We start from the raw sequence: 12,784 nt of genomic DNA, 5'->3' as shown, positions 1-12,784 counted from the left end.
AAAATACGACCTTTTAAGACTTTTGAATAGAAGTCCAATTTACTCAGCATAATGAAGTACCACCAATCCCACTGATCTATTTCCATTTGAACATGGCTAATTAAAGTTCTGAAACAATGGCCTGAGAAGAAAAAGAGGGAAGTGAAATATCTATTGGAGGGCATGTGGCCTCTATTTTATTAAGTAAATAGTACAAAGTCCTAAATATTAACCTTTTCTTGTAGGAAATAACTAAACACGCATGTATGAGCAGCCTTCTACTGTTTTCGCTGTAAAAGTTATTAACAAAAAACAGACAAAAAGACATCGTCTGCACTCCAAAGCCATGCTGAGAGAGCTGGTGGCTAGTTGATGACTATAGAGGAGCAACACAAGAGAGCAAGGGTTGGACTTACATTTACTTATATTTCTGCTCAATGTGTAAATACACAAATCTGTGTCACGTAATAATAAATGAAAAGTTAAAGGGAAAAAAATGTCACTACTTTTTCCTAGATAAATTTTAGGCTTCAGGCATTTTAAAGAGCTTCAGATGAAACTGGTTGCTTACAGCTGTGGCAGGTGGCTCCCCTGTAGCCACTGTTGGAGCAGTTACAGTGAAAGGTGCTCCACGATTGAGTACATATTCCTCCATGTTCGCAGTGACTGGGGGAACACCTTGAAGAATGAAAGAGACAGACAGAGAGAGAGAGATGTTTAGTGTTTTTTCTAAAGTTATCTGAAAAAGTTTATGCACGGAACAACAGACCTTCAGCATGCCTGATGGTTTTGATGAGGTGTGTAGGAGAGACGGGGAATATACAAAGTCTTTCAAAAAAAACCTTTCAGTCTTAAAAAAACATTTCAGAGGGCTTTATTTCAGTGTCAATGAGAGCACAGGTGTGTGTTCTCAGATGTAGGTGGCTTGAAACCTTCCTTTGTTGTGTTAGTATTGTTAACTACCATTGTAGGATCCACAGACAAAACTCTTGAACTCCCACCAAACCTGCCACTCAAAAAAAAGAAAAAAAGACACAATTTATTGTTTGCGTTTCTATTTTTTTTTTAGAGAGAAGAAACACTTTTGTCCCACACATGGAGCAGCATTTTTCTCTTGTCAGTCTGCTGTGGTGCTCCATAGCTGCTCCTCTTTTGCACCCCTTTATACAAACACCTTCTGATTATTGTCTCTCACAGACTAAATATATAGCCTATAAATAAACAATAATGATTTTCCATGAATTCTTTGTCTTTTCGTCTGTTGGCTTAGGCAACCAATTCGCCATGGCTACATTATTTATCAAACTCATACCTCTCTTTTTTTAAATTAATTCTCCCACAACACAGCATACAGCCACAACAGCAAAGCTTTCCATTCTGTGCAGCCTGTGCTCTGCATAATGTTTCTCACAGGATCACAATGCATGTGTCCTGCTCCTAATAGAGGTGAGATGAGCAACTTCCTCCTGTGAGCCTAAAACATTAAGAGAGCTGCAAAACAGTAATTTTGTGTATATTTAGCTGGGACCCAGTGCAATTACATAAACTGTATTTATAAGCACTTATAAGCTAATTTGCATGTGCACTCCACACTGCAGTAATGGGCCTTAGCTTTCTTTTGCAATCTGTGAAATCGTACATTAATGCAAAATTTGCATTCCCATCTGGAAAATGACAATCATTAACTTTCTTAAGGCTTGACTACTCCAACACCTCCCTGTCTACATTAAAAAAGTCACACTCTAGAAGTGCTGCTTTTTATTGTTTTTTACCAAATGACATCACACTGTCAGAATTCCTTCCACTGGCTCTGAGGACATTTTAAGATCTGTTTTAAATATATGAAGTAAGATATATGGAATTATTTAGCAAACAACAAATTGATGAATAACTCTAAGTATGTCTTATATTTTAGAGTTGCACAAAGTAGCCAGCCTTTGCTTTGTTGACAGTGCTGCAAACCCTTGGCCTTCTCTCAATGAGCTTCATTCTGTAGTCACCTGAAATGGTTTTCACTTCACAGGTGGGCCTTGTCAGGGTTAATTTGTGGAATTTCTTACCTTCTTAATGGGGTTGGGGATCATCAGTTGTGTTGTGCAGAAGACGTGTTTGTACGCAGCTGACAGCCCTATTTGACAATTGTTAGAATTCATAATATGGCAATAACCAATCAGCTCAGTAAAGAGAAATGACAGTGCATCATTACTTTAAGAACTGAAGGTCAGTCAGTCTGGAAAACCGCTAAAACTCTGAATGTGTCTTCAAGTCCATCAAGCACTACGTCGAAACTGGCTCACACGAGGACCGCCCTGGGAAGATTCACCAGTGCTTCTGAGGATAAATTCACCCGAGTCACCAGCTTCACAAATCGCAAGTTAACAGGACCTCAGATTAGAGCCTAGATAAAAGCCACACAGAGTACCAGTAGCAGAGGAGACTGAGTGAATCAGCCCTTTAGGCCAAATAGCTGCTAAGAAATCACTACTAAGGAAAAGCAACACGCAGAAGAGAGATTTGTTAGGGCCAAGAAAGCCAAGGACTAGACATTAGACCAGTAGAAATCTGTGTTTTGGTCTGATAAGTCCAAATCTGAGATCTTTGGTGACGACTGTCACGTCTTTATGCGTCTTTATGCAGAAAAGGTGAACAGATGGTCTCTACATGCATGATTCCCACCGTGAAGCATGGAGGAGGTGGTGTGATGGTGTGGGGGCGCTTTGCTTTGTTGGGGATTTATTCAAAATTGAAGGCACAATGAACCATCATGGCTACCACAGCATCCTGCAGCGACATGCCATCCCATCCAGTTTGTGTTTAAGTTGGACCATCATTTATTTTTCAACAGGACAATGGAGTAATGGGTAATGGAAAGTAATGGAGTGCTGCGCCAGATGATCTGGCCTCCACAGTCACCTGACCTAAACCCAATGACATGGCCTGTTTTCTAGATGGTACCATGGTGGATCAAGATCTGATGTTATTTTACTACATTAATAGTTCCAACATTGTTTCACCATTGGCTGAAATGTAGCCCCAAACCATGACAGAGCAATAGAATTAACAGAATGACCATCTCTCAGATCTTAAGGACAAGACTTTCAGAAACTGTTCGTCTGCTGTAGATGCTTTTTTAGATCTGCCACATCTTCTATCATCAACTTACCAGTTTCCTCAACTTTTTTTAAGGATATGCTGCATAAAATGCCAACATATGCTAAGTTCTTTGGGAAACACGTGCAAAAATACTATTTCATATCTGTCAACCACTTTTTGTAGATTCTACTACAAAAGTTATCTGTTTTTATTACAGGTTGCTAGTGACAAAGTGCCTAAAGGTACAATTTCAAATTGGTTCTTTGCTGATGTGTGGACACAACTCTGGTTCATCCCTTGAGTTAGGTGCCTTTTTTTCATGCTTGAATGACTCATAGGCCAGTGTTAAGAGGTTTAGCAAACAAAAGACATTTCTCTGAAAATGGTCCGGTCTGGAAAATGGGCTGAAGATAGGTGAAAAAGCAGTCAATATTTAACAAAAGACCTTGAAAGAACTTTTTTTCCCATAAAAAGCTGGTTTCCAGTTATTTCTAACTCATCACACCAAGCAGGCGAAAAATAGCACAATACACTCCATCTCCACAACGCTTACCCATGAATACACTATTTAACAAGTCAACTTGGGGTCCTTGGAGGTTCACACAGAAAGCAGGAGTCTAATGTGGAAAGTCTGTGAAGTAAAAGTGTGCTCAAGTGTCCATGGTACTGCATGGTGGACTTTAGTTTTTTCTTTCTTTCATTGCCCAGAGTGTGCTTCTCATCTACCACACAATAGCAGAGACTTTTCTACACTGTGGAATTTCAGCATGTTTTGGCAGCCTGTCAGTGAAGTAAAAGGCTGCCTCACACAAAGGCCACGGAGAGCATGGGAGTCAAACAACAACCAAACTCCTCACTGCATAAGAGGAAAACAGCATCAGGAAAGAGAAAAACACACCCTTCACCTCCTTTCAGTGCAGCCATTTAAAATACAGACACTGCTGCATCCATCACTCCATTACTGCTGTTAAACACCCGGGCAGCAATAATGGATTATTTATTGATTTTTGGAATACTGTGTTACTTTGTATGTAGTTATTAATGAGATGAATGATGTGTACCAATGTTACAGTTGTCAGTAGCAAACAACATCAACTTTGTACATACAAAAGAAATTACATTTGGTACAGTAAAACCTAATCTCTTGACTCTTATAAAGACTTTCTTTTTAACTATGAAATGATGACTAGGAGCTGTGTTACATTTGTTGAATCTTGTGTGTGAAAAGGAGCTCTACAACAGCATTTAACCCCTAAATCAGTTTTAATCAGCTGTCAACTCACACAAGCACGTGTCTGTATACTTGTAAGAACCCTCACTGACATAATACTAGACTTGAACCCCTAACACTACTTGCCAAATGTCCTGATGGTAACCCCACATTTCAAAAATGTCTTGTTCTACTCGAAAGTTCCTGGGTACTATAATGTAAAAATCTTCCTCAGCCGTGCAACGCATCCGAAAAGATCAAAGAAAAAGAGTGAGGATGGGGCGGGATGGGATGGTGGGAGAGAAAATCAGAGAAGGTGGGAAGGACACAATGAAACTAACGAGTGGGACGGATGAGAAAACAGAGAAAAACAGGGACTGGATATCAACAACACCTGGAAAACAAACAAGGGGGAATAAAGAGGTAAAGCAAACTTGGTGAAGAACTGATTTCTAACTGTTTAAATGATAAACAACAGATTTGGTGACTGCAGACTGTTATGAGGGAAACATCTGTCTCCAATCTCCAATGAGTTCTTTTCCCCAACTTGATTGACTTGATGAGATCCTTTTACCATAATTTTTGGATGGACTTTCATGGCCCTTCCATACAAATCAAATCAACAGTATAACTTTATCTTCATTAAGTTGAGCAAACCAAACTTTTCTTGGCAAGAACTGCTTACATTCACAGAGAGTAACACTTTCCAGAAACATTAGTTTTCTGCCAACTGTCTCAACATTCAGGGAGTTGTTTGCAGCCTCAGACAGGAACACAGACAACGAGACTTCAGATTGGGGCGAATGGTGAGATGCCCTATAGCATTTTATCACCAAACCCAGTGAAAATTTACAAACAAGTCTTCAGGGGGCTCCTAGCTTGACGATTTGCAATGAAACTTGGTCACGTACGGCACGAACCACAGTCCACATCACAGGAGTCCTGGATTAACTCAGTCAAGACTTTGTAGCTTATCTGAAACGTTATAGTATGGAATGACAGTGTGCTGTAAAACAGCTTGGATCACAAGACTCGCATCCAATCTCCCTGGTTTCCATTACTGCCTCTGGCTAAAGCAACACGGCACAGAAACTTCCCTGATCTGAAAATTATTACTGGACAGCCCGACTAGGATGTCCAACAAAGACTTCAAATAGCTGTAGTGTGATGTATTGCATGAGCAAGAGAAGGGAAAGGTATGTATTTTCACTCTTTTTGCCTGCTCTGCACTTGCTCCTAGATATGCTTTCACATCACACACACGGTGACTTTGCATAGCAAATTCGATGTTTGTGAGTCCCTGCTCATGCTGACAAACTGGTGTGTTTGTCAGACAGACAGACACAGAGACAGTCAGACACAACAAGAAGAAGAGTGGACCTCTTAGTGACCTGTGTTTCTTTTTATTTGAAAATGTGTGTGTGCTTTGACATGGTGTATTATTAAGTTGTCAGCTACCTGGCAGAAGCAAAGAGGTCAGAATTACTGCCTTCTGACAGCTTCATCTATTTGGCTTCAAAACACGCACTCACACACACACTTGCTGTGGACAGAGGTCGAGGTGGTGGTGGTAAGCTCAGGAGCTTTATAGCCTTGGAAAGCATCTGCGTCCTAAAGTTGTCAGTATGCTTCAATCAAAGTGTTTGTTTGAAACCGCCTCCTCCCACGCTTTTGCTGTGGAAAATTTTAGGGCTGCAACAACTTTTGCAATTTTCCAAAGGCTGACAATCGAACAAACAGCACTTTCCTTCACTTTTTTTCTTTCATTCTTTACAAAGGTGAGGAGTAACCTACAAGCTAGACGAAGCTTGAGCTGCACTGCATCATGCACATGTTACAGTCCTCACTCTATCAAATTTGGTCTTTTTGAGATGCAAAATTTTCCACCTCTCCCTCCAACATGCCAGTACCTCTTGGTGCTGCTGGATCACTACCTGCTGTTTCCACTCCTCCACTACCCCTACAATCCACATATAGGCTCCCCAGCAGTGGCAAAGAAAGAGAGAAGAGTTGAGATGCTGAGAGAAAATGATGCGTACGTGGACCCAGATCATTAAGCGGCCAGCAGGGGAGTGGGGAGGAGGGACAATTGTGTTCAGGCATGGTGCAAGGCAACCATGCTCAGTCTGAGTACACACAAAATCCACTGCCAATTCCTTATTGTATAGTGTTGCTTTTTTCTTACTTTCAAAGTCTGTTTTCTCCAAGGAAACATGGTAAGAACTTAAATGCATTCTTTTTTTTTAAATCTGATAATCGCCTACACAAGGTGCCCTGTTATTATTTGCCTTTCAGTGCCAACTAATTCCCTAATTGCACAGCAAACAAGGCTTTAGGCTCTCCTAAAGGGTTGTTAAGCAGCAAAGGAAAAGAGCTCTGCATAAGTGGCTAGTGGTTCTCCCATTTCAGTTTCACATGCTAACTATGTGTTAGTGGTTGTGCTAGTGGATATTTGCCGCTGTGCATTTGCTGCAAACACATGAAAGGGACGAGTCTATTCTTTAAAAATACACTGTCATGTTATGTTTCTAAAGGATTATCTGTAGTATGAAACTGCTGCACACTCACTGGCTAACGACTTGCCAATCACAAATTTCACAATCAGACCTCTGACATCTTGTAAACATCTCAAGGAGCTTCAGAAACCAATGGGTAATTTCATGGTAGCCAAGTCCATCATCATTATAGTGTCCACGGATATATACAGTGGGTGGAGAACACTGAAATTCAGAAAATTACTGTCCACGTTCATGGTACATCTCTAATTATTACCCAGTACTTAGTTATAATCAGTGTAGGAACTAGCGCGTTATTAATTAACGCATTACAGTAACTACGTTATTATTGTGGTAACGAGCACGGTAACTAGTTATTATGCCAAAATCAGGAACACGTTAATCGTTACTGGGTTTTAGATAGGGTCGTTATTCATTATTTCATGTGTTGCGTTCGACTTACCTCAGAAATCGGGACACGGACCTGGGAATAATGTTACACTTGAGTAAACGGCTTTCTGGTTAGCCTCGTCAGAGAAGTTGGGATTCCAATATGGCAATGCCCTCGAAAACGGTTGTTTTGCTAGCCCTCTACAAAAAACAAATTACTACTAAACACATATGCAGCCATAGCTGGACTCAGTGAGCCAATGGAGATTTTTCATTTTTTCTTTTCTTTTTTTTTTCCATAACGGTATAAACAATGAAAGGTGGTGGATTGACCAGATGCTGGCAGATGTGTAAAAATAACTCAATTGTTTGGCGGTGGGTGGCTATCACGGAGCTTCCACAGATTCAGTAACATTAGCAAGCGGTGGAGGCCAGCAGGTGGATGAGGGAAAGGTGAGGTAGGAGGAGAAGCGACGCGAGGCGGCCGCCGGTCCAAGTGTAAGGTGAACTTCAGGTAAGAAGTTATGACCTGCAGTCTATGTGGGTCAGATATAAACCAAGTTTAGGTGCAGTTTATTTTCATTGTGCTAACATTTTACAGTCAGTTATAATAACTCATACTGCATACAAGCTAGCATGACGGAGTTTATATACTGCTAGGGGGGGGGGGGTGCTATGATGTTACTGATAGTGAACTTTATTTTATCCATAAGGTTAGTTATTAGAGTTGCCAACCGTCCCCTAAAAAATGTATTCAGAAAAAATATTACGCGTTTACAGTTTGTCCCATACTTTGGCTACAATGAAAAAAAAAATACACAAAGCTGGATTTATTCTGTCTTTACGCTGCACAGCTGCCTCTTCTTCTCTCATTCTCTCCCCCTCCCTCTTCTGTTGCTTCTTCAATCATGAAACTGATCAATGATCAGCTGACCGGCTTTTCTGTCGCAAGTCCCGTCTCTCTTGTTTGTTTATCGCCCACTTTGCGCCAACAGCAGCACCTTTGAGCTTGATTTATTTAATATTACTTTCTAGTATCAGCTGATGTTTGCTGAAGCCACAGGTGTAAAAGCTGCTGGTCATATTATCAATTTGGATATGTGATGAGAGGGAAACATGAAGATGAAACCAGGAGATGTCCTTACTGAATCATTAGAGCTGAACAGGTGATGGAGAAACAGGTTCACCTTTTACGTGACATGAAGGAGTTGAAGGGAAGTTATGGTAAATGGACTGATTCTTATATAGCACTTTTCTGCTCTTCTGGAGTACTCAAAGCGCTCTATACAACACGCCACATTCACCCAGCCACACCCATTCTGACAAGCACTACCTCTATATTGTGCACTATACTATATACTCACACACATTTATACTCCGATGGATGCATCGGAGAGCAACTTGGGGTTAGTATCTTGCCCAAGGATACTTGGCATGCAGACTGGAGGAGCCTGGGATCGAACTTCCAACCTTCCTGCTCTACCTCCTGAGCTACAGCCACCCTGAACTGTTTCTGAGAGACAAATAATACCAGGATCCTTTTTTAGACTGACAGCTGGTAACTGTACAGAGTCTAGCAAAGTTTTGCCAGGGGGGCAGGTAGGGCATTAACAGGGAAAAGGGAAAAGGGGGGCACAAAGAAATACTTTTCTTTCTTATTCTCATGTGTTGTAGATAGTTCAGGAGGTTAACTCAAGCATGCAGTTTGGGGGTTTTGGCTAAGTACTGTTTAGAATACCAGAATAGGGAGGGTGGTATAGGTTTAAGTTTATTAGATAGATAGATATACATCACTGTCACAACAGCGTTTTTTTTTTCATTCAAAGGCTTTATGATTTTTCCTATAATTTCCTAGCCAAAATGCCCAGGACCGATTTTTTGTCCCAGTCCAGCCCTGTATGCAGCTCATCTGCAGTCTGGAATTTCCCACATCTTCCTACTCAGAAGGCAGAATTTCCGAGTATAATCGAAAGCACCACGACTGCAGTTTCCGTGTTGGATGTAAAAAGTGCACGTGACGCTGTGACGTAGGCTAGAATCATGGCGGCGGTTAATGACAGTCCAGGCGTGGGATTTCTGCACATTATTTTTTCCTTTCTGTTGGTAGGTGGCATAGTGCACTTGTGGCAGGATAGTGCTAACATGTAAGCAAGCTAGAAGACTGCCATCCTTGCTGGTATTGCAGTTAGGGAAGCAACACATTAATAAGAGAATTCTGAGTAAAACCAAAGTTACTTTCCCTAGTAACTACTTACTTTGAAAGTAACGAGTAACTTTAAGTAACTGAGTTACTTTTGATAGAAGTAAATAGTAATGTAACTAAGTTACTAATTTAAAGTAACTTACCCAACACTGGTTATAATTAATATTAGGTGTTATTCTTGTATTGTCATTTGTATGTCAGTTGTAATTACTAACAAATAAAAGTCACTTCACTATGTCTACATTCAGCCTGGCACCACATTTGAAAGGTGGCACTTATAGGGACTTACCTGTCAATGATGCCACACATGTCAATCTGCAAGTGGCTGTAGTTTCCCAGCAGCCTTTGCTGCACTTTGATCAGGTCAACAGTTTGGTCATCCAGATTCAAGAGACGCATACATCCTTGAAATGTGTTGAAGGGGTTCTTGCACTTTTGAGCGCTCTCCCCAGTGGGACAACCTGAGAAGGGAAAAAAATCTAATGGTTGGACTTTTAAATTATCCAAATGATTCCACATGATGTCGATACAAAAATTCAGAGATAGATTTTCTCCAAAGTTTTTCTCAACAATATTTATTTCCATCCTTCCTGAGAATTATCTCTTCACATCTTAATTAGGTGCAAAAATACACCCCCAAAAAAATCTTAATTCACATTTTTGATTTTTTTAAAAATTGCACGTTATAAGACATTCAGAAAACCCCCACAGACGTCTTATAAAATCCAGCTCACAAAAACAAACATTAGCATTGTGGAAACAAAGAAACAGTTTGGGGTATGTTTTTAATATCCCTTGTTTTTTTGTTTTGGAACAGGAGGTTGTTTTGCATCGTACTACATCACTTCTGTTTTGAGCAACACCCTGTAAGCAAGAACTGAGGAGACTAACCTCCGCGGTTTTAAAAGCAAAATATTTTCTCATTCCTGTTGGGCTGTCAGCTGTTTAAGAGCTCAGTGCTTCCTTTGCTGTATTTTTTTTGTCATGATGCTCCAAAAGATTTTCAATGGGTGATAGGTCGTGACTGCAGTTAGGTCGACTTTGTACCCCTGACTCTTTTAGAATACAGAACCTAGCAGTGAACTACAGGGACTAGCTGCGAATGAATGCAAACAAAGTCAGCTGGGACAAACAGGCACTGCAACTGCAGCTGTCATCTAAAAAGCAGCTCCTTCTGAATATTATTAAAAACTTTTATATTATGTTTTATTATTCATCATCATTCATAAGCTTAAATAAACACTCTCAAGTCATTTTACACTCTTCAAAGTTGTAGAATGATCACACCTCTGAAGACTGCACCTTTAGGTTTTATAAAGACTAACAGATTGTTTGGAAATGGTATGGGTTTCAAATATTTGTGATTACGTTTTCACAGAACTCTACTCTGTGATAAACTAAGTACATGTCAAGATTCACGAGCTTTAAGAAATACGTTCAGCAGTATAACTGCTGGTCATTGTACTGTTGCACAACCCAGATCAGCCAAACTTAATGGACATCTCAGTGACTTCAAGGGGCCCAAGTCCCGTTTTTACAAAATAAGCCCAAATCATCAAACTTCCACCACTGTGCTTGACCATTAGTATGAGGTGTTTGTGCTGATATAATGTGTTTGGTTTTTACCAAATGTATTGCTGTGCATTATGGTCAAACATCTTGATTTTGGTCTTGCCTGCCTGCAGACATTGTTCCAAGCCTTCGAAACAAGCTATACTTACTTTCGGGTTTTCGTAATTGAACTGTTATGAACTTTAACATTTGACATGCTGACTGAGGTCTGTAGTATCTTCCTGGAAAGATTGTGTTACCGTGTTACCATACTGTTGTACTACAGATCAGCAAACTGCCAGGTCTTCTGCTCTGATAGAGTTTACACTTGCTAATGACCAGCTGAACTGATTAGCAGCACCTGGTTGCCACTTCCCCTTTTAATTCCTATAGAAGCAATAAGGGTGTACGTAGTTTTTCAGAAGACTCCATAGCATCCTGTGAGCACATTTTGTGCTTTCAGTTTTTCACATGAAAGCACAAATGTTGAACAGATAGAAATGTGACACATTTATATATCCAGGCAATCAAAGTTTTTACAAAATTTGTTGAAACCCCAATGCAGCAGAGAAAACCTACAGGAGAGCTAAAATCAAAAGTATTCAGCCTTTTCAGAACACAAATACTTAGATGTTGAGATGTTTTGTCAACCTATGACCTGCTGGTTGCACTAACACAAAGGTTCAGTAAGCTTTCTTTTTCTGATCACCTCATGCACAAAAGAGTAGCTGACCAACAAAGGCCCTCCACCCCACCTACTGTCCCAGTCCATGTTCATCTTATTCATTCATTTGAAAAAGCAACTCACAATATCATCATGGTCTAATATCTACTTAGGCAGTTACCCTCAATATGTTTTTGCTTACCACTCCCTTAACTTGCTCTTTGATCAGCCTTTGCACAGACTTTGGATTCTGTGTATGAACTCTGATTTAAGCCCTCAGCACAAGCAGTCCAGAGGTGGCTGTCAGATAAATCCTCTCTGCCCAATCCTGTGAATGAGCCCCATGTTTTATCCATCAGTGATTCGTGCTTCAGGTTGATCCTGGATGGCAGCATTCGGTGACCCAACACAGCATTGCTGCTCGCGGCTCTGCATTGCTCTAATTACAGTCAGTCAGACACACAGTTTGGCACTTCTTACCACAGGAAGGGGGGAAAGATGAGTCACTGGTCGTTGTCACCTTAAATTTTAGAAACTCAGAAGAAGACTTTGTTGGATCTGTTTTGCTTATGGCAGTCAAGATGACGCAGCAGGAAGTTTAGTGTTGATCACAATGTCATAACAATTGAGTTTCACCTGAAATTAGGTTAAGAATGTAACTACAGCTCAACTCACTGCCATCCTTTGCTCATTATACTAAGGCTGCTGTCTCTTAGAAAAACTGGAGCACTTCTTTAATGTTGTGATACCATTCACAAGCAGTATATAAACATTTATGCTGCAGGCAAAGGTGTGTGAAAGGATAATGCATGTAAAAAAAGTTTAAAAACAAAACATTTCAAAAGATATCCTGTACATTAACAAAATTGTGTTAACAAAATCTGTTGTGGCATGGAAGTGACCTGCGCAATATTAGGCAGGTGGATGTAATTTTGCAGCTGATCTCTTAACAAGTTTGTCTTTAGCTCCATGTGTTTACATGTGTAGGGGTGGAAGAGAGAAAGTATACATGTGCTACAGTAACAGGTGGGAGGGAAATGAAAAGAAGAAAACCTCAATTTTAAAATAAAAACACCGGTGATTTGGAGAGACAGAATGACAGAGAGAAAATAGTGGATACAGTAAGGACAAAAAAGGAGGAAAAAAAAGAAGAAAGATGGGTGGAGCAGCCAGAAGAAAGATGAAAGAAGAGGGGGGTG

The 12,784-nt window shown here is 40.3% G+C and overlaps 1 protein-coding gene across 4 annotated transcripts in view; it reads right to left on the bottom strand.

Moving 5' to 3' along the window:
* The window catches only part of LOC113008869 (contactin-associated protein-like 4), a 113,857-nt gene that overhangs the window by 32,785 nt on the left and 68,288 nt on the right, over positions 1-12,784 (bottom strand). For all 4 annotated transcript variants that reach the window (XM_080291438.1, XM_080291440.1, XM_026146730.2 and 1 more), the window contains 2 exons: positions 9,660-9,831; positions 551-657 (listed from right to left, as the gene is read on the bottom strand). In XM_080291438.1, coding sequence (XP_080147564.1) covers positions 551-657; positions 9,660-9,831 — 279 coding nt within the window. The remainder of the gene's footprint in view (positions 1-550; positions 658-9,659; positions 9,832-12,784) is intronic.

The sequence above is a fragment of the Astatotilapia calliptera genome, chromosome 17 (genome assembly GCF_964374335.1).
Source record: "Astatotilapia calliptera chromosome 17, fAstCal68.1, whole genome shotgun sequence".
NCBI classification, from domain to species: Eukaryota; Metazoa; Chordata; class Actinopteri; order Cichliformes; family Cichlidae; genus Astatotilapia; species Astatotilapia calliptera.
The sequence above is the reverse complement of the archived record's forward strand: the minus strand, read 5'-3'. Positions and strand labels throughout refer to the sequence as shown.